The sequence below is a fragment of the Sardina pilchardus genome, chromosome 2, assembly GCF_963854185.1.
Source record: "Sardina pilchardus chromosome 2, fSarPil1.1, whole genome shotgun sequence".
NCBI lineage: Eukaryota > Metazoa > Chordata > Actinopteri > Clupeiformes > Clupeidae > Sardina > Sardina pilchardus.
In genome coordinates, this window is record NC_084995.1 from 15736506 (window position 1) to 15757760 (window position 21255).

At 41.8% G+C, this 21255-nt stretch overlaps 4 protein-coding genes across 6 annotated transcripts; 3 read left to right on the forward strand and 1 right to left on the reverse strand.

The window, feature by feature from the left end:
* Positions 1-1717: 1717 nt before the first annotated feature.
* Positions 1718-3784, forward strand: LOC134064533 (D(1B) dopamine receptor). The gene has a single exon (XM_062520477.1). It carries the CDS (start codon positions 1904-1906, stop codon positions 3020-3022), a length of 1119 nt encoding a protein of 372 aa, XP_062376461.1. The 5' UTR covers positions 1718-1903; the 3' UTR covers positions 3023-3784.
* Positions 3785-4190: 406 nt separating this feature from the next.
* On the forward strand, positions 4191-6836 carry LOC134064549 (intelectin-like). Its single transcript, XM_062520478.1, has 7 exons — positions 4191-4273; positions 4410-4526; positions 4794-5041; positions 5749-5907; positions 6223-6343; positions 6442-6545; positions 6622-6836. The coding sequence occupies exons 1-7, from the start codon at positions 4210-4212 to the stop codon at positions 6772-6774; spliced, it is 966 nt and encodes a 321-aa protein (XP_062376462.1). The 5' UTR covers positions 4191-4209; the 3' UTR covers positions 6775-6836.
* A 1555-nt stretch (positions 6837-8391) lies between these two features.
* Positions 8392-17479, forward strand: fip1l1b (FIP1 like 1b (S. cerevisiae)). 3 transcript variants are annotated; one of them, XM_062520481.1, is made up of 17 exons: positions 8392-8684; positions 9344-9401; positions 9533-9590; positions 10102-10208; positions 10403-10467; positions 10641-10751; positions 11065-11195; positions 11501-11622; positions 12531-12584; positions 13089-13188; positions 13454-13610; positions 13889-13915; positions 14037-14091; positions 15983-16041; positions 16275-16512; positions 16613-16756; positions 17054-17479. In XM_062520481.1, the coding sequence occupies exons 1-17, from the start codon at positions 8609-8611 to the stop codon at positions 17190-17192; spliced, it is 1701 nt and encodes a 566-aa protein (XP_062376465.1). In that variant the 5' UTR covers positions 8392-8608; the 3' UTR covers positions 17193-17479. The 3 variants fall into 3 exon arrangements, with proteins under 3 accessions (XP_062376465.1, XP_062376466.1, XP_062376464.1); XM_062520482.1 differs by having other exon boundaries at positions 16275-16473; positions 17051-17479; XM_062520480.1 differs by having other exon boundaries at positions 8393-8684; positions 17051-17479.
* A 977-nt stretch (positions 17480-18456) lies between these two features.
* Positions 18457-21255, reverse strand: chic2 (cysteine-rich hydrophobic domain 2). Its single transcript, XM_062520483.1, has 6 exons — positions 20967-21255; positions 20366-20420; positions 20082-20237; positions 19914-19970; positions 19742-19801; positions 18457-19594 (listed from the first exon to the last, which is right to left on the reverse strand). Exons 1-6 carry the CDS (start codon positions 21098-21100, stop codon positions 19544-19546), a joined length of 513 nt encoding a protein of 170 aa, XP_062376467.1. The 5' UTR covers positions 21101-21255; the 3' UTR covers positions 18457-19543.

A 21255-nucleotide genomic window follows, 5' to 3' on the forward strand; every position in this document is an offset into this window, starting at 1 on the left:
TATGACTTGTTTATAATGTTTATGACATGTTCATGACAGTGCCATACTCTTATGTATACGTGTATACATACATATTACACTATACATAAGTGTAACATAATATTGTTTTATAATAAACAATGATAACCTTCCCTTTTTGTTGACATAATGCCAATAAGCAGCTCCAGATATTTTGGTTTTTTAACAAACTTCTAGTCTAGGCTACACATTAACGTAATGCAAACCATTAGAATGTTATTCTGAGTGGAAATAACAATGGACAATCTTGACAGCATTTCACATGTAGGCTACTGTGATTGCATTGTAGGTTTGTGTATTGTTACTTGACCTAAACAAATCATGTCTCCCACTTCTTCCAACAATGACCTCACCTCATAGAATGGGTGGAGAAAAGAAAAAAATATGTCAAACTTTTATAAGCAAATGATTATAGTAAGGTTATATACACAATCCGTGGACAGGAATTATCAATCAATACATTTGACATATGCAGCATTTCATGATTTTAAATGGAAATTCTGTAGACAGAGCTAAGAATATGCAAAATAAATGTGCTGTCATAGTCCGTTAAAACAAGTCACAGATTTATGTAAAATGCTGTAACACAGGCAACATCGAAACCTTCACCCAAGCACTCTACTGGGTGGGTGATGAACACATATTCATCTTACACTCAATTGTGTTTAGCAATAGCATAGGATATAGAAGTTAGGCAGCAGGCAGTTGCTGGGAAGCTTAGCTTGGACCGCTGTAAGGGCCCAAAGCTGTAGCCATAGTGTTCCCAATTCCAGACTAGGCCCAGAGACCTGCATCACGCATGGAAACAGAATGAAGAATGGGTTGAGGTGGCGACTGACTGAAGTCATGTGCAGTGGTAAGCACTACCATTTGTGCCATAACTGTTGTTGACATCTAATAGGTTAGGCCAATAATCAACGTATGTGAAAATGTAGCCTACTAAAGTCAGATAACATGCACAATCACAGTAGACTACACATCAACTTATTGTCCGTGTTTTCTTTTAGAGGTTTTTGAGATATTATACAACAGAGTCAGAGTCTGTTTTTCATAGCTTGAGATGTCTTCTTTTCATGCTTGAGATTTGCCAATTTGCCATTTTGGAGTGATCTGACTTTGAGCTGTCTGTCCAGTGTTATTATACAGGTTTCAGGATGAACAGGATCAGGTTCCTGGCAACATCATCACATATACTGTATGGTGAGCTATGGTGAGCATTAATGAAGTAAATAAATCCCTGGATGCGAATTTATATCTTGACCCATTTGTTTTCTTCAATTTAAGCCCTGCATGATCACTGTGCAGGCTGAAGAACCGGAGATAATAAGTGTTAGCCTATAGTGAGTAAGTGCAAATAGTTCAAAATTAGGCAAATATTTCCATCTGTAGTAAAGGGTAAGCCTGCAGTAATACAGGATGCAAATGTACCAATTAAAGTAATTTTCAGTACAATTACACTTTGTTCGTTTCTTCCAATCGGCAAATGTGTATTAAATGAATGCATGTCTGCAATGTTTTTAAAAATAATTATACAAATGATACTGCGATTTTTTTTTTTATTAGGGAAGTGCCTTTAGTTCATTCACCACGTGCGTCCCCTCAGCATAAAATTCCTAGAGGCAAATGAGAGTCGCCACCTCCTCTGAAAGGTGGCACGTGGTGTTATGAGTTGCCTGCAGTGGCTGTGTGGTGGCGCGCACCCTAGTTCATCTCTCATGCATGGACTGTAAGCTTCGATTTCGATTTCGATCAATTTCTTAAGACATTGACCGATGGAGTTCACAACATCCGATGACAGAGATGCAAAAGTTCACTGGAAGATAACAGTGGATCCTGAAACTGGTACCTGAGAACTCGCGCTGGAAAAACTCCGCTTCACACGTCAATGGCAAACAGTACAGGCTGGAACACTGGAAGGGATGAGATTCCATCTCGGATCCTAATGGGATGTGTCTTTCTGCTGCTTATTTTGTGGACGCTATTTGGGAACTTTACCGTTTGCGCAGCAGTTTTGCGATTCCGACATCTGAGGATCAAAGTCACAAATATCTTTATTGTTTCCCTGGCTTTATCCGACCTGTTGGTGGCCGTTTTGGTGATGCCCTGGAAGGCGGTGGCCACGGTCTTAGGTCGTTGGCCGTTCGGGTCATTCTGTAACACATGGTTGGCTTTCGACATCATGTGCTCTACGGCCTCCATTCTTAATCTCTGTGTCATTAGTCTGGACCGCTACTGGGCCATCTCCAGCCCGTTCACTTATGAAAGAAACATGGACAAGAAACTAGCCCTCATTATGGTCAGTATGACATGGACCGTGTCAGGAGTCATCTCGTTTGTCCCGGTTCAGTTGAACTGGCACAAGGCAGAGCAAGAGACAGCTGAAGTGGTGGCAAACCAAACTCTTGATAACTGTGACCCAAGTCTTAGCAAGACATACGCTGTATGGTCCTCGATGATCAGTTTCTATATTCCTGTGGCTATTATGATTGTTACTTACACAAAGATCTATCAGATTGCTCATAAACAGATACAGAAAATATCCTCTTTAGAACGCGCTGCGGAGCATGCTGTTAACTGTACATCTAGCGAGTTTCCTTGTACCCATCCGAAAGCAGTAAAGTTGTCAAAAGAAACCAAACTCCTCAAAACGTTGGCCATCATAATGGGTGTATTCGTGTGCTGTTGGTTTCCTTTCTTTGTCGTGAACTGCACGGTGCCGTTTTGTCAGGAGCCACAGAATGACGACCCCAAGTGTGTGAGTGAAACGACGTTTGAAGTGTTCATGTGGCTTGGATGGTGCAACTCATCTTTGAATCCGATCATTTACGCGTTCAACACGGACTTCAGGGAAGCATTCGCACGCCTTTTGGACTGCTGCGGCGTCTGTGGCAATGAACCGCCGGGGACACTGGGCATGAGCCAGCATGCGTCCAACAACCAGAACAGTTCGTTGAACCTTGCTGTTTCATATGTTAACATGGCGCTGTATATTCAACCTGCGTAGAGGTAATATACTGTGATCTTTATCCCGATGTGGACATTTCCCCTGATAGTTATAACTTTTCAGCAGTGCTTCAGTGGTAAACTTTGGGATCAATAGTTAATCAAGGATCCATTTGGAGAGAGCAGGAAGCACGATCAACACCATACCTGCCCCACGTGGAGCAATATATTATTCTATAAACACAACCATAGCAAGAAAGTTCTGTTTTCCCCTCACATTTTCAATAAGTCAGTTCTTCGTTCCAGTTTCAGTGAACGGAAAATCAGTCGTTGAACTTGAATGGGACTATTTTGCCCGACGTTTGCCTATACCGCTTTACTGCATCTTTGATGTTCCATTAGCATTCCCAGTGATGCAGCCTCTTTGCGAGCCCACCTTCATAAATAATTGGCTATTTCACTTTTATGAAAGGGTCGGTGCTTCTGTGTCACTGAGCGCATACAGAGAGCCCAGTCATGCACTGTGTCAGAGCGGAACTATCTTCCGTGAGGTCGGGGTGTTTGCGTTTTGTCTTTGTTGACATTCATGGTTGGACATTGGAGATCACCTCAGATGATGCCTGAATTCACATGCACTACGTTTTGCGTTTTTCTGGGCTACATTTGAACATTTTGTAAAATCATTCCAAACACATGTTTGGGCAGCTTTAAGTGTGACCTTTTGAAACATGCAGATGAAACTGTCTTTTTACATTTCTTTTGGTTACATTTATGACGCTTTGTGCATTGAACTGTTATTGCGCACAAAGGGGCCATAACGAGTGTTGTTATTTATTCAGGATCAGCCATCTCGGTGTCAGAAGCAGAGACATGAATAAACCATGCAGATGACTATTTTTGTGCATGTGTGAGAAATAAATTATTATGTTACATAAACACGAAACATGAAAAATACATTTGACTGATGCATTTTATTTATTTGTTTTAAGGTTAAAATATAAAGGTTTGTGAGCTTTAAAAGTAATGTCACAAAATGAATGTTATGAAGTAGTATGAATTCTGCTGACCTTAGCCTACCTGTTATTGATTTGAACATTGGCGGGAGGAATCAGTGAGTAGTTCATTATTACGAAACTGGGCCATTTCCATTCTTGCTAAACAAATAGAAAAAAATAAACAGTGCCAGGTCGTGGTCAATATAAAAGCCCCTCACTGTGGACCATGGACAGTTCATATTTGGGATTCATCATGCTAAGAGAAACTGTTCTGCTGAGTTGTCTTGCACTGGGACTCTGTGCAGCGGCTGACTGTAGTAAGACCATCATGTACTATTCAGGCTGTTATTTTATGATTATTTTATTTTGCTATTTTATTATTCATCTGAAAAGCCAAGAGATGCTGCTGTGAAAGGATAACTATGATTTTTTTTTGCCAATATTTCTTCTTAGATACAACTACCCATGACCTACACAAAAATCTTAATTTGAAGAGACATCATGCCAAGATGAAAATTATTGGCCAGAGCTGCAAGGAAATTAAAGACACACACAATGGTACAATGGAAGGTAAATACTGACACAATGCAAGGTGTTATGTCTTGTAAAACATTGCATACCTGTCTTGTTAACATTTTAAAAAGAAGTGAAAGTTATTGTATACCTTAACTTATTTTCCTGTGAGTGCTTCCTAAACCATCTCATAAGAGTTCCCCAAGAGGAAGAGGTCATTTCATTGCTTGTACAGCTAATGTAAAGACCAACAACATGTCTCCTTCGACATGTAAATTAAGGAAGATGCTAACCATTTATTCATTTTTTCTTTTTTTTTAATAGATGGCATTTACTACCTTATCACTGAGAGTGGTGTCGTCTACCAGACATTCTGTGACATGACCACAGCGGGTGGAGGCTGGACCCTGGTGGCCAGTATTCATGAAAACGACATCATGGGAAAATGCACCAGGGGTGACCGCTGGTCAAGTGAAAATGGAGATGATCCCAGGAAACCAGAGGGGGACAAGACCTGGGCCAATAGGGTTATCTTTGGAACCGCAGAGGGTGCCACTGATGACGATTACAAGGTACCTTGAAAAAACATGCTTGGATTTTTATTTGATGTAGGCCTACATGTGATATTTTGAAGACAATCAGAATAGATACAGTATAATAGGATTTTCAGTCTGAATCTGCAGTTATTGATTACATACTGTAGGCCTATATATAATCTGTTGAAGACCAACAATATAGTCTGCAGATTGTAGGACTCAGTTTGTGTCTGCTGTTATAAACAGTTAAATGTCTTCCGAGTTGCAACCTCTGTTGGATATGCCATTAAGCTTAGGACGACAGAGCGGATGAGCTGCAGAGTCAACATTATCACCCCACAATGAAAGGATTACGGTGAATAAAACTGGGTCAATGTATTGTGCATTTCGTGCAATAGAGTTCAAAATGTCAATGACATCTGTGTGCAGTCATCGGGTCATGGAAGGATTTATAACTAATAATTTATAAGTAGTTCTCCCTGTCCCTTTGCGACAGCATAACACTGATTAATATTGGGGCTTTAAAGTAGGACAGCAATGTGTGCCTACATTTGCTGTCACCAGACAAACAGGTCACCCAAACACGGATGATAAAAAGAGCGTTATGAGAGCAGAGATTCAGAACAGACATTTAAAGACATACTTGTTGCTATTGTTCTGTCATATATTGTTTTAAAAAGGGCCAAAGACTTTAGATCAACCAGTCACCTAACACAAATCATTTCTTAACCTTCTCTCCACAGAATCCTGGGTACTATGACATTAAAGCTAAGGATGTCTCTGTCTGGCATGTACCAAATAATGAGGAACCTGGACTTTGGTCCAAATCCTCTTTCCTGCGCTACCACACAGACACACATTTCCTTGAGAAATATGAAGGAAATCTTTTCAATTTATTCAAGGTACGAAACCTAACATCCGCTGACATGAACTGATAGGCTACATGTATTTCAGTGTAAGCATGGCACTGTAGCAGTTATAAATTTTGCCGTTTGAGCTCAAGATCATGTATCTGTTACTATAACAGAAATATTTCAGTGGCATACAGTTTGAGGAATATATTTACAAACATCTGAATGTAATACAATTCTTAGGCCTACATTAGACACAGTGACATTCGAGATCTACAGTATGCTAGTCTTTATATTTATAGGCATGGAGGTAATGCATTACACTGTAAATAGTGTTGTGTCTTTGTGATCTGGTGTACTCTGTAGCTCCATCCTGTGAAGCAAGGCATGGGGGAATGCAATGATGGCAGTGGAATTCCAATCCCTATTGTCTATGATGAAGGGGATAAGGAATCTACAAGCGAGCTCTATGGATCTGCAGTAAGAGGTATGCGTGGGTGGAAGGAGTGATAGGCAAAAATGAACATCTGGCAACCTTTATTCCATGACATCTAGGAAATGAGTGCTTATGTCATCTTATTGCAGACGAATTTGAACCTGGCTTCGTTACCTTCAGTGTATTCAACAATGACAGAGCACCTATGGCCATCTGTTCTGGCATCAAGCCCACTGGATGCCAGCCTCAATATGTGAGTAAAGCAACTTCATATGTTATAAATCATGAATGTAAATAGTCTGAAGCTAACACCTTATGCTCTTTTTCAGTACTGTATTGGTGGAGGGGGTTATTATCCAACAGGCACATTAGTTCTGTGTGGGGACTTCAATGCCTTTGACTGGACGATATTTGGCGGGTCTGGGAACCACAAGGCAGCACAGAAGATGATAGATGCATCCATGCTTTTATTCTACCGCTGAAACAACAGATTGAATTGTGCACTGATACAACTACATATTTAAATAAAATACAATATAATCTACTGGTGTTGTTTGTTTTTATAGCAAACTTAAGAAAAAATAATGGATGATCCCTAAAATGACAAAAAGAGGAGTTTAGGAAGAGTACGTGGTTCTTAAACATTTGAAACCTGCTGATCTGACTTTCTATTGTCATAGCTAATCTCCTAAACACTAGTTAAGGGTTGACCACAGCATAAAACGGAGAGCAGAATCTATGTAACAAGCAAAAAGCTACATTGTCAAAGTCATCTGGAGCAAGTGGCTACAATGTCCATATATCACCGTAAGTAGCCTACCCGCAGGAACCGAGGTCTGCATAGGCCTAATCAAAATAATAATCTTTTCTTGTTTCATGATGAAAACAATGAGGGAAACCCAACCTTGAAGACAAATAAATTGATTCTGAAAAGAAAAGATCCTCATAAAGGAATACATTATTTTTTAACAAAAACACATAGGCTTATATCCACAGTTATTGGCAGCCCTGCATAAAGCCTCTCAATGTCAATCCCTTATGTGTCCTATAACATTTCATAAATGTGGAGAACACGTTGCAGATTGTCCAGATTCCTATTCCAGGGGATCTCAACCTAATCTGTTTTAAGGCCTACTTGTCATAAGCTGGGGCCCATTAAAAAAGATCCCCACTTCGGATAGGATTTTTTTCTGTAGTTGAAATCCATCTTCTTTTCTTTTTGAAGTAGTCAGCTGGCTAACCCCGGTGCCTCTAGTAGTACCACTGCAGTTTTGAATGGCTTCAGCGGATAATTTGTTGGCATATAAGCCATATTCCATTGGCCACACTAATTTGGTGATTTTGATGTTAGTCCCTTCCATTGTCAAAAACCCTTGTATCCAGAATCCGAATAGCTGTTACTTAATAAGTAAAAAAAAAAAATGGCAACTCTAAAACTGTTTTATTATTGTATTATTCTTTTTTACTAAAAATGACTTCAACTTGAAAACAATTAGCGTCCCACTAGCTTGTACTGAGCAGCTCACTAATGGGCCCTGGCCCAGTAGTTGAGAAACACTGCTATTCTGCAGTGCATTTTAAACTCACCTCGTTGATATGGAGCTCAGATCAGGGAACTTGATGATCATGGCAGAAACTTGATTTTGTAGGCCTATTAGTTTTGCATTGATCTGACATAGGCTACCTTTTGTATCATCGACCCACTCTGTCCTCCAGATTTTTTATTTCAATTTCCAGGTATTTAAATACAGACCACTGTATCTGTTTACTGCATTTAGTGCATTATTCCCAATAGGCTATAGGCTATTTCACATTATTTGGTAACTTCCCATTGTATTTTCCCAGAGGGCTGGATTGGGAGGTGTATGGCCTACTGAAATATGGCAATACTGAAATATCTATTTTCATTAGGCTACTGGGATACTGGTGTACTGCAAGGATTTGTACAAGGAACCCTTCTATTTTCTATTTACACTACATCCAGAGAAATCAATCACTAGCAAAGGAAAAAAAAAAACACTTTTTTGTAATGTCTAAGACCAAGGCAGAGCCGTATAATGGACCAAAGGCCAGCAGGACTTTTACGTTCACACAATAACAACCCGGAAGTTATTGCCACACTGGTCGCAGTGTGTTCCGCTGAAGAGAAACAGCAAAGCTTCCTAAATTGTTTTCAGGTCTATTTCAGTTAGATAACATTTCGACCATATGTTACTTGTTTGAAAGGTTGATCAGCACATGCATTAGTGCCATTTTGGGATTATTAGCTAACCTAGCTTCAAAATCTTGACTTTGGCGCGTTCGTCTCCAGTGGAAATGTCTGCGGAGGAGGCGGATAAAACCACGACTGATGCTAGCGCGGGTGACGAGGAAGAAGAATGGCTATATGGAGGTTTGTTGTAATGTTGTTGTGCTAGCATTAAAGTATTTGGAGATGGAAGTTACGTTATATTTGAGTTGTTACAATGCTCACCGTGCTGGTGCGACATTATAATGTTTCCTGGTTAAGCCATTAACGGTAAAGTTGACGTAAACGTAGTCATTAGGATGCAGTCAACTTTAGCAATAGCATGGTGTGTGCTAGTTGCTAGACCGTGTTGCCTTGGTTTATCTCTGAATGCTTTGTCAACATGCAGCGATCGTTTTTTAAGTAAGTGCGGGTGACTGCAACTGATATTTGATCGCTCGTGCGGCATTGGGTACCTGGCTGTTGTATGACTTTGTGAAGTGTATGAAAATGGGTAGGCCCACGTTCCAGCCAACCTTCGCTTGAAAAGCGCTGTTTAAAACGTAAAGTTACATTATCAGTTTTGCTGTATTCTTAGCTTCTTACTGCAAGCAAAACTCCTAGTATTTGATCATTAGAGAGAATATTTCAATATGAATCTCTGCAAGCTTTCAGGAATTATAGTCTGTTGGTACTAGTGCAAGCTGTTGCTTAAATGTGCTTTTGCTCAACTGGATTTACAGTAATGGATGTGTTCTGGTCAGTTAATCTTGGCCGTGGACGAAGCAGTGTTTAATAGCTTTCTTCATTTCTGCTGTGTGTAGATGAGAGTGAAAATAAAGACAATGAAGAGGAAGAAGCCAAATTGACAGCAGCAGTAAGGTGGGTCTGCAGGGTCTCGTTTTGATGGGTCACTAACGTTCACTGTTAGTATGTTGGTTGATCAATGCTTATTTGTAAGGGTCTGTGTTGTGCAAATGCTAATTTGACAGTGTCTGTGTTCTGTTTGTCAGTGCTGCTCCACCTGCCCCTGTCACAGAGGAGGCCACTGGCAATGGAGTGACCAGTCAGGTAAATTACTCTATGCAGGTCATACTAAAATCGAACTCAATACCCTTTTCCATTCATACTTGTAGCTGCACCGTGCTGATGTTATTAAATGTTTATTATAGTTATTCATCAAACTGTGCACTGCAGTGGTTGTCATAATATACATGTTGAACTCCTCTGTGCAGGTGCTATTACGGTTCATGATAAAATGATTATCTGTTCAAAAATGGAATTAATTTTAGATGGGAAAAAAAGAATGTTCTTTTAAAATGTCATTAATAATCAGATAGATCTATCTATCTATCTATCTATCTATCTATCTATCTATCTATATATATATCTATCTATCTCATTATTAATGACATTTTAAAAGAACATTCTTTTTTCCCATCTAAAATTAATTCCATTTTTGAACAGATAATCATTTTCCAAATTCATGATCAGTATATTGCCCTATCTATCAGTTCTTCAGTTGTGCCACATGAGAACATTTTAGATAAACAATGATGCATGTAAATTATTTTCTCATCAGAAAGAAACGCCTGCAGATGATGAGGACAGTGACAGTGATAGTGATGATGACGATGATGACGTTCGAGTCACCATTGGTGACATTAAGACTGGAGCTCCGCAGTACACGTAAGCGTTGCATTACGTTGCTGTCATGTGTCCAGAGTTTGACTCTGATGAAGAGGCCGAAATGTTAGTTGTTTCCTTTGGATTCAGTCATCTGAAGCGCCTTATTGCACTTCACTGAGTCCGGAGTTACAGTATCAACACAGCATGACTTTCCCCAACCAGTGTGAATCGTAACACTTTGTTATGTGTTTTAGGACCTATGGAGCCACACCAGTTAACCTAAACATAAAGACGGCGGGTAGCAGACCCTATGGGGCAGGTATGCACTCTGAATTTGTTAGCTACTGGTAAATATTTAGTGAAACCCAATTTATCTGCACCCTTCATCTTGAGATCATTTACTGGCTTTTGCCATAGAAATCATGTCAGTCTTGAAAATGTCCAAATGCAATACAGTGCAGTTCATGTATTGTGTGTTGGATCTGTGCGCAGCCTCTGCCAAGCTTAAGGGAGTGGACCTGGAGGCCCCTGGTAACATCAATGGCGTCCCGGTACTGGAGGTTGAAATGGAGACCTTTGAGGAAAAACCCTGGAGAAAACCAGGTGAGTGTTTGTTAAACACATCTAGTGTTGTTTGCTGTTGTTCAGTTAGTATATTGTCCATGCCAGTGAAGACATTTGCTTGAGTGTTGGTAGCACAATGCTCTGCCATGCAGAGCCTTTGGCATCACCATGATGTGAGACTGGAGGTAGCTGTATGTGAAGTTTGTAAAGTTAGCAATGCAAGCAGGAAATGATATTTCAAATAAAGAGAATGTAGTGTAATGTCCTTGTATACGCAAGTATACATGGCCAATAAGCCTGTTTTGATTTGATTTGATTGAGGATATTTTGCAATGATCTTTTTCTTTACTAGGTGCTGACCTTTCTGACTACTTTAACTATGGCTTCAACGAGGATACTTGGAAAGCCTATTGTGAGAAACAGAAGAGACTTCGTATGGGATTGGATGTCATGAACATTTCCTCCACTACCAGCAAAATCACAGTAAGTCATATCTGTCTTTATTCTGTCTTTTATCCTCTGATGTCATACTCCAGGTTTCTTTTATTCCCTGCGAGCAACTGTTTTAGAAAATCTCTGTTTACCATATCTTCTAGTTGATCTTCTAACAAGCTTAAATTCTTCTTCCACTGTGTACCCAACCTGTATCTGACCCTGTTGATCTCTAGCAGAATGCCTGTGACCAGGAAGAACAGGGCACCAGTAGCTTAATTGTTGGTACTGAATAAGGGCTGTGCTGTTGAGAGAACAGGGGTTCCATGTCCTTTCATGATTCTCCTCACTTTTAGGTGCAGCAGGGACGAACAGGAAACACTGAAAAGGAAGTGGTGAACCTCACTCCCCACACAATCAAGCCAGACTTCAATTCCCCAACAAACATATACAACAAACCTGGAATAAACCCCACCAGGTAGGAAACCACCTCTGACTATGAGAGGAACCCTCTAAATAGAGGTCTGGGCTGCTAGAGGTCTACCCTCTTCTCCCATCACTGATCAGCTGCAGTCAGCAGATGTAACGTGCTATACAATCTGTTTGGGTGAATTAGACTAGTTAAGATTCAACAAGGCTCTCGCCCTTGAGGATATTTGCCTTCTATGAATGTTGTCCCGTAAGGTTCCTTTGAAGTACAGTTTTTCCTCAATTACTTGAATGCTTCTGTTAACTCTGATATCATGTTTTCACAACAATGAACACACACACCTAAACAGAAGCACCATGTAGAATGTGTGTTACCATTGAAAATGTGTTAACACATTTACAAAAAAAGACTATTGTTGTGCTAAGAAGATGATGTTGAAGTTGACTTGGCAATCGAGTCAGACCTACTGTCCACTGTTAGTTACTCAATTGTGCCAGGTGATGGGGTAGTCAGATCTAGTGTCCACACAGTTAGTTTTCATCTTTAAGTTTGAGTGCTGTGTATAGAGATTGAATCAGAAGGGATCAAAAGCAGGATGTGGTAATAGTCAGAAATACAGTACATGAGCGGTAAGTCTCCTGTAAATCGATGACTAATTAAAATGGCAGCCTAGTGAAAATATAATCACGCATATACTGGCAGCATCACAGAATCAGATACTTTACAGTTGGTCCTCAATTGGGGATCCTTTCTTTTGTCACTAGCACAATTTTGGAATATCGTCTCACTGAAAACGAAAGCATTTTAAATGTGTTAATAGGTCCGAGTGTTCGCTTATGAGTAAGATACAAAGGGAGTGTTGTTGTGTTGGAGCGTTGTCCCTCTGTGACTGGTGCTGTTGTGTTGAAGGAGGGGTAGTGGTAACTCTTCTCTCCCCTCTGCTCATGCGCCCATAGGATATCCCCTCCGCAGTGGACAGGCCCTACCAATCAGGACATGTCCTATTATACGTAAGTAGGTGTGGGTGTGACCGTTGCTGTGGCGTTGTCATCACAGGGGCTAAGAATGGCTGAGGGTCCTGATGCAATAGTAGACTGTCGCTCATGCGTTTTTGTGACACTTGTTACCCACAGGAACTGATCTCTGCTTCTGTTGTTGTTTCATTGAAGTTACCCAACATACACATTTTTGTTTTGTGAGATACAATACAATAGTCGCACCAGGCAAATGCATGGCTAGATTATAATCATGGGAACACTCATCATAACAACATAGTCTTACATGTGTGCCAGTATGATTCTGCGTCTATCTGCCATGTGTTATTGTGTTGCCTCTGAGGTCTGGAGAGGTGGGCCAAGCTGTGGGTTTGGGGGGATGTGTGCGTGTTTAATGGCATCTGTGTGTTTGATGACTGCTGGATTTAGGATCCCCTTTTCTTAGCATGTGTACTGCTCATGTCTAATGCAAGTTCATCATTCGAGATAACCTCAGTTACACATGTATGTTTGCTTTAGGAAAACAAGTGGCACGATTGATGTCATTGGGGGAGGGACTGCAACCATTAGTCGGGTTGAGGGACGACGTCGCCACAATCAAGAAGGGAACAATATCCAGGTACGCAGAAAATTTTGAAAAACAACCTTTATTCCATCGCACGGAATAAAGCCAGCTCCATGTACCTATCCATGTCTCACTCTTTAAACGATTCAGTTTTAAAATGACTGTCAAAGTGTTCTGTTGTGCTCTTGACCTTCACTTGCCATGAGCTACTGGGCCAAAGCAGTGTGATTAAAGTCGTAGATAGATAGATAGATCGATACTTTATTGATCCCCAAGGGGAAATTCAAGAAATTCAGGAAATTCGTCTGGTCCTCCGCAGGTCATCTCGGAACACTCCTCCTCGGACGCTGAGCCAACACCGGCCAAGATGCCCCCCTTCTTCCCACCAGGACCCCTGCCTCCCAACATCCCGCCTCCCCCGTTCCTGCCTCCTCCGCCCAACGTCAGCACCGCCCCTCCGCTCATCCCGCCGCCAAGTAAGCTCCTCCAGCGCTGTACCACTCCTACAGCCTTGCGTCTGCCGCATAGCATAGAATGCTCTCCATTCACAATGAATCTATTAAATATGCCTTTTCTCTCTGTCACGTTTAACATTGCATATGAGAGAAAAAAAAAAAAAAAAACGCATCAACAGCGTTGAATCATGTTAGGGATGAAGATCAGTTGTAAGCCTGTGTTAGTGTTGGGGATTAAGAGCACTCATGTTGGCAGGTACACTTTTTTTTGGTAACAGAAACCATTTGTTTTCTCATAGGAATTCCCATCACTGTTCCTCCTCCTGGTAAGGCCTATTGACCGCACACATTTTTTAAAAATCAATGCCTAGTGTCTTAATGAAAGAGCCTCCATAGTGAACAGATGGAGGTGTATGTGCTGGTCTGACAACTGTATTGTGTTGAAAGGTTTCCCTCCTCCGCCTGGTGGCCCTCCTCCATCCCTCATGCCCACAATGGACAAGTAAGTGGTCTCTCGCCCACCTCTACAGTCTGATTTCTCATTCACACACTTTGCAGTTTTGTCACCTGAAGATGTTTGTGGTTTTGAGCTTCAATACAGTTTGAGACCATTTCGAAGTTATAAGGAGAGTGCATCATGTAAAAGCACTGCTTCAACAGCAGATTTATCGGAACGGCGTCATTTTCTGACCAGCCCTTATCATCGACCTCTTCCGTGTATGTGTCACTGAATATTCATTTCTATACAAACTAAGACGGAGGATTCGTAAAGAAACGCAAGCACCCACACCATAAGTGTATCTAAATTAGCTATGTGCCAAAAATGAAATTTTACCGTGACTCGGAGAGCTGTAAAACACTGTTGTAAAGCTGCATGTACAAAACCGCCTGGAGCTCCAATGGAATTTTGATTAGCGACGAGCTAACCGTTGATGTACAGCAAAGAGCAAAGATTCTAGAGCGGAGGCTGCGGAGCAACATGGATCAGTTAATATTTTGGATTCCCACGGTAGCCAGCGTCTGTGACGACACCTGAGCTTACCAAAATGGCGCCCATGGAGTCATAGAACGTACTTCAACATATTATATTATCCAGCCTGTGATCCATCTTGCTCTGTTCTAGAATCTTTGATGTACAATGTGAAAGGTCGCTGATAGGCACACCACCAGGCCAGCACTAAACTCTGAGCGTGGTAAACAAAATTGGATATTTCAGGTGGTAAAAGTCCCGGTAAGAGCCAAACCAGATTTTGTTCAAATCTACACATCTATGGCTACTGGAAAATGTAAGGTTAATTTATCAAATGTTATTTTAAGGTATTAAGGTTAAAATTACATCGGTGCCGTTTGCCTTGTAAGTGGGTACAGGGTATTGTTTCACACAAATTATTATCTTATCATTCGGCTCAACAACATAAACTTGTCAGTATTTGTGACTTGAAAGTATATGGTATATGGTAGAGTTACTCTTACTCCTACTAGATGTGACCTCATGTTAGGAATGTCTTCATCAGATTAGGAAATCTTCTCTTGTATAGTAATTTCCTGTGTATTAGCCACATTATCTATAAGCCGCAGGACAGTGTTTTATGCAAGTTAAAAGAAACAAAACTGTAATAATACCATATTAACTGACCCCGTGTAATAACCTCAAAATCAATGTGTAAGCCGCGGCTGATAGTTGGGAAATGACGGTACATGTCTTTTGTAACATGACGCCACTTCCATGTTTCCTCCACCACCTAAGTAAGAAAAAATAAAAACGCACACTTTGAGGTGCTGGCACGGGACGTAACTTATAGAAAAAGATTATGTTGCCGCACACTCAGTCTTAATCTTAAATTTATTGACACCAACGTTTCGGCCTTTTTCAAGGTTTCCTCCACCACCACCACCACCAATGGCGTGATGCAAGGCTGAGCTCAATGGCCACACGCTGGCCGAACTCTGTCGTGTTATCTAGGTGTCTGCAGTACTAACCTCCTCCTCCGTGTGGTGTGTAGTGTAGGGAGTTTGGCTGGCTTGTGCAGGCTGCTACGCTACAGAGCTGGTGGCAAAGAGAACAGCAGGGAGAGAGAGTACAGCCTCCTCATCCAGGCAGCAGTGGACAGCAGTTTTCTAAGGCAAGAGAGGCAGAAAGTGGCTCAACACACGGGCACACAGGCTATGTATGAGGAGGTTGCATTGCAGGTGTCATGAGGAGGGCTGATTGCTGCTGCATAGATTTAATGATATGATAAATTACGATTAGGTTTAATATTAAGTGGTTAATCCCATAGATTAAGACACTTACTTTAAATTGGAGTTGCTTCAACTGTATAATGAAGAGGCTAGGATGTTTAGATATGTATATGAGTGATGTAGGCTTTAAAGTCACCGGTTCTGTGTTACAGCAGTGGGCATCCTGGTGGATACGATGGACGTTCAGTCCCTCCTTACCCTTTCCCTGGAGGTCAGTGGCACTCACCTGCTTTTTCATTTATTGTTTATTAAGAAAAAATACGTTATGTGTTAAATATTGAAAATGGGATAAGAAAACATCAACTTGGGTTTTCATAAAATTCAATGTGGACATATGTGTGAGAAAGGAATAATGCTTGAAACTTACATGCCAGGCACAGCAATAGCACCCACTGTCATTTCTCTTCCGTTTCAATGCCTCTCTCTGGATCTGTGCTTTGCCAGGTGGCTATCCGCCTCCCATGCCGGGGGCAGTTGCTCAGTGGCCCACCATGATGGACAACTCCAAACAGTGGGACTACTACCCCCGGCGGGAGAAGGAGCGTGAAAAGGAGAGGGAACGCGAGCGGCCACGAGAGCGAGCCCACGAAAGGGAGAGAGAGCGGGAGCGAGAACACAGCCCTTCAGCCATGGGTTACAACAGGTGCACTGAAAGCGCCGTCAGTCACATGGAGAGTAGCAAGTACTGACACCCAAGTCTTTTTTTACGCTCAGAACTAAGTTGATACCATTGAGACTGTGCTTTAAGTGAGAGATCTGCTTGGTTTTTTCTTTGTGTGCAGTGACGAAGAACGGTATCGGTACCGTGAATACCCTGAGCGTGCCTACGAGCGACACCGCGAGCGAGCCAGCCGAGAGAAAGAGGAGCGACACCGGGAGAGGAGACACCGAGACAAAGAGGAGAGGGCACACAAGTCCTCCAGGAGGTACTGTGCGATGTTTTTAGCACGCCGACGTCACACTGTTGACAAATTGAGCATTGTCGTATTAATTCCACCATTTAATCAGCACTTTCAATGGGCATGATGAACTCTCACTAGTGTCATTGTAATACAATTTAATGTATGCTGTCGTTCAGAAGTCATTTGATTTGAATTTGATTGTTAGTCTCTTGACTGTTTGACTTGCATGATTAGTTGATCGGGTTGACTGCCAAACGGCTCTATGAGATGAGGGTCATAACTCTCATTGATGGACACGGTTTTACTGTTCTGTTACAGCAGCAGCAGGAGGCGGCATGACAGTGAGGAGGGGGACAGCCACCGCCGGCACAAGCACAAGAAGTCCAAGCGCAGCAAAGAGGGCAAGGAGCCCAGCGAGGAGCGAGCTGGAGATCAGGAGAACCAGGAGGCCATGGAGTAAACGAGCGCCTGTGCCCTTTCCATCTTCCCACCCTCATCTCATTAATTTGCCCTTCTTGCCCCCTTTGGGTCTCCACCATCTCTTTCCATGGAGCACTGTTGTTGATTGTATGTAATCATGCCTGGAGAGAGTTGTCGGCACCATCACCTCACCCAGCCCCATCCCATCCTATCTTTATTTTGTCCTGATCAGAGTTCATTGTAATTTCTGTGAGATTTGTTTTTGTTTCTTCTCTCAAAATGTACCATGTAGATGTCATGTTAAATTGGTTAAAAAAGGAAACGCTATGAATGTGTAGAGTCTTTTCTTGTTTGTAACTTGAGTTGTTCTTGTAATGTAGCTAAGGAGAAATGAAAGATCCTGACTGAATTCTAATTTGAGGGAAGAAGGGTCTGACTGACTTTTTTTTACCATAATCAATATCAGATAAACACAGTTGTAAAATGTTGACAAAATATCAACAACCACAAACGGAGCAGGAATCAGTCATGCTCATGTTTGGTTATTTTATTACTTTACATATACATACTGTACACAAATATTATCATAAAAGTATGTCTTGGGGGTTAGGACAAAAAATACAAAGCAAGCAAGGTGAGAGACCAGAACATAAGCATAGAACCATCTGCACTCATACCCAGACACACCACCCATGGCCACAAATGGCTGTAAACCAGAGACCAGACTAAAAAAAGGGAAGAAAATCAATATGGTGTCATCTCATGAACCAAGTCTTTCAAAATGGCCTCACTCCAGCAACGCTGAGGTGTCAGGCCTCTTTGTCTATTGCTCATTCTAAGGATCCTCATCTGACTCTAAGCTAAACTGTAAAATTGTTATAAGCTTTTATTAATGAAAGCCCTGAAGCTTTCCTTCACACCTGTAAGACCTGAGTGTGGCTTGGCGGGATGTCATCGCCTGACGATCAGTATCAGATATGGCAGCTTCTGCTACATCAGCTTTCTTGGCGCTACTGAGGACACACAATGTCCACGGAAACAAAACAATATTTCACACTGTAGACAGTGTTCATACATAGAGTGATACAAGACCTGAATACAATGTACCGCTTGGTTGCCCCAGGACTAGTAATGAACAAGAAACATCTAGTACAAATCAAATTGTCCGTGACCTGTCATCTCCCATGCGAAGAGCAAACCTGGAGAGTCAGTAACTAGGAAATGCAGATAGGATCTGTGGAGAGTTGCTCTGCATGTCAAACTTTATAGTGTTCCATTTTCTAAAATAATAAGTCTTTCATATCTGTTGTATGTATTTATTAATGGGTTTATTTATTCTTTCTCTGCATAAGGAATTAGTCAACTGCTCTATTTTGCATGACTTTCCAGATGCACAGAGAAATGTACATACATACATACCCACGCACACAAGCACACAGACACATTCAAATAACACAATGACAAACATGACAAAAATGGCTGCCCTTCTTACTGAGCAGGTAAACAAAAGATCCAAATACTACTAAAAAAAGAATGAGAAACTTAGAGATACATAGTGAAATCAAAAGATGGGGAAAGAATATGTATATTTGAGTTAAAGACTGGGGTGGGGGTGTAAAAAGAAATCCATTCTGTGCTGCATCATTGTTTAGTGGTGCACTGAGTCACTGAAAAAGACAAACCACCTGGAAAATGTGTGTAACAAGGAAAGGTAGAAGGGGTGTGCGGGGGGATAGAGGTCGGTCAAGCATCCAGGTAGTTGCAGTCCTTGTGTGATTGTCTCTTTTAACAGTGAAGTTAAGCAGGGTGGGGTCCAAGGACTTGAGAATGTGTTTTGGGGAAATAGGGGTAGATGCATTGTGCAGAGGCTCCTCGAGTGTTCCTCCTCCTCAGATAATCACCTGTATTCCAGCCTGCTCAAATTCAGAGCGTTGGCTAAAGGGCATTCAAGAACAGTGGCAGCTGGTGCACAATGTCGTCTCTCACTGTTCAAAGAGGAGTTGAGTTGGACAAAGAGGGCCAAATTTGTTAAGAGGGTAACGTGTGTAGAATCAGATCTGAAGTGTGGAATCGGGAGGTAACCACTCCAGTTCATGGTGAGACGCAGGAGTCCATCTTTTGTGGCCTTTTCCATGTCCATCCTTACTAGGTGAGCCAGTTTGGGGGGTGATGAACCCAAACACATATAGATGCCCAGGCAATCCCCAGCATTATTGTGAATGGCCATGTGTAAACAGGGTCTGTCTGTGCAGAAAGGGTAGGGATTTAAGAGGCAAAACCAGTTTCTTCTTGAAAAAGTTTAACTGGAGAGAAGCCACATGACAACCGTGACAGTACCGAAGCAAGGCACCATGGGCAGACCACACCAGAGGCTCGTGGGGCAAACCCACATTAGTCAGGCCTGAAGATGGGAATCTTGGGTAGAAACTCTATGAGTATGACCTGTGTTGTGAATGAGAAGAAATTATCTGTGAGCAAAACAACAACAACAACAAAAAAACACCACAATTCGTAGCGTAATAGTATGATCGCATCATTGCTTCACTGACAACCACTCAAAGGACAAGTTTGAATGACTGGTCAACTTACATATTCCATCATGTTGTTGGTTTCACACTTCCTCTTGCTCAACCTCCAGTGCAAACACAACTAGAAACAAGAAAGTAACCAAAAGCAAATACATTTCACATCATGGACTGTGCCAAAAACGTTATTAAAAAGAATAACTAATAAACTAATTTTGCTCCACAAAACAATTTACCTTGTGATACAGTCTGCTGTTCTCCCATTCCAACAACTTTTCTATAGACCTGCGAGTCTGAAAAGGGATTGAAGGGAGAAAATGTTAGGACGTATTTTGTTATAATGCTGCAGGGTACAAGCTGTGAGCATCACATAATAAGGAATTTGAGAGCTAGAGAGAACCTACTCGCTTGCTAAGGCAGATCACAGGCCACAAACTGAAGCCTAGTGTACAACAGCAGCACAGGCACCCGCACAGAAGCCAGCGGACGTTCACTGGCAAAGTCTTCTTCAAACAGCCATTTACTCGGTTAATACTGGCTTTGAACTCCTCGGGTGCAACCTACACACCAGAAGAAAGCACCTTGTGTCAAATGAACGACCTTACAGATGACTTAACAGACATAACACACTGTGAAATCTCTAGGACATTGTTCTTGTTGTTCACTACTTGCTTAACGGATACCTCACCTTCCCAGTAAGTGCTGAAGGGAACTCTGACTCAAATTTATTGCTGAGTCCAAACCTAGGATGGAGAGAAAGACAAATGAGCAAAACTGCCTGACCGGTCGATAATGATGCCGTTCAGGCGCTTTAATGTACATTGTTAATAGACCTAACGTTACTTAACCAATGTCACGCATATCAGAGCAACATAGAACATTCAACCTGTCTCTGCAAAGTGCAAGACAGGAACTCACTTTATCAGTTTTAAATCTCCTTACTAGCCGGGGCTTTAAGCATACAGGCTACAAAGCGACAGTGGTAGGAGATAATTTGGGACTGAAAAACTGAAGAGACTACTAAACATCATACTTTATTAATCCCTAAAAACCAGCTAACGTTACCGTCGCAAGAGTTGAGTAATTTATCGTTTACATTTCTCAATCGACATTCGCACACTGGCGTTAGCAACCACCAAGCTAGCCGAGAAGACTGGTCTGCTGGGACCTTCACGGCGACAGTCCTTCTCAGTAGAACAGGACTTCACCTGCTGAACTGACGTAAAATGCACAAAGTAACAAATTAAACGACACCACTTTATTTCACTTTAACCTCCCCGGTATCTTACACAGTGACGTGGCCGGATCCGCGCACTACCACCGGGTCCGGAGCATACTTTAGTAGCTGCTCCTCCGCGGCCCTGTCTTCGTCCTCCTCTTCTTCCTCCTCCTCTTCGTAGATCTCGTCAAAGTCCTCCATCATTGCCTGTCTCGGCTTCTCGCTTCTCGGAAGAAGCGCCGAGATAGACAGTATTTCCAAAACAGAGACAAGCTCTCGAGCAAAACTTGGTTGTACCACGACAAAACGGAAAAAATCCAGAGTATGGGTAAACTATGAACCAAAACATCAACATCCGC

What these genes read in the sequence shown, in the direction of transcription:
- LOC134064549 (XM_062520478.1), top strand. Translation starts at nt 4,210, where the DNA reads ATGCTAAGAGAAACTGTTCTGCTGAGTTGTCTTGCACTGGGACTCTGT. An exon ending in CTATGGATCTGCAGTAAGAG is followed by an intron (nt 6,344 to 6,441) that starts GTATGCGTGGGT and finishes ATCTTATTGCAG; the next exon opens with ACGAATTTGAACCTGGCTTC. An exon ending in CTGGATGCCAGCCTCAATAT is followed by an intron (nt 6,546 to 6,621) that starts GTGAGTAAAGCA and finishes GCTCTTTTTCAG; the next exon opens with TACTGTATTGGTGGAGGGGG.
- chic2 (XM_062520483.1), bottom strand. Translation starts at nt 21,100, where the DNA reads ATGATGGAGGACTTTGACGAGATCTACGAAGAGGAGGAGGAAGAAGAG. An exon ending in GGATCCGGCCACGTCACTGT is followed by an intron (nt 20,421 to 20,966) that starts GTAAGATACCGG and finishes TCTCCATCCTAG; the next exon opens with GTTTGGACTCAGCAATAAAT. An exon ending in CCAACAACATGATGGAATAT is followed by an intron (nt 19,595 to 19,741) that starts GTAAGTTGACCA and finishes TTCACAACACAG; the next exon opens with GTCATACTCATAGAGTTTCT.
- fip1l1b (XM_062520480.1), top strand. Translation starts at nt 8,609, where the DNA reads ATGTCTGCGGAGGAGGCGGATAAAACCACGACTGATGCTAGCGCGGGT. An exon ending in AAAACCCTGGAGAAAACCAG is followed by an intron (nt 10,752 to 11,064) that starts GTGAGTGTTTGT and finishes TTTCTTTACTAG; the next exon opens with GTGCTGACCTTTCTGACTAC. An exon ending in CAGGACATGTCCTATTATAC is followed by an intron (nt 12,585 to 13,088) that starts GTAAGTAGGTGT and finishes TGTTTGCTTTAG; the next exon opens with GAAAACAAGTGGCACGATTG.
- LOC134064533 (XM_062520477.1), top strand. Translation starts at nt 1,904, where the DNA reads ATGGCAAACAGTACAGGCTGGAACACTGGAAGGGATGAGATTCCATCT.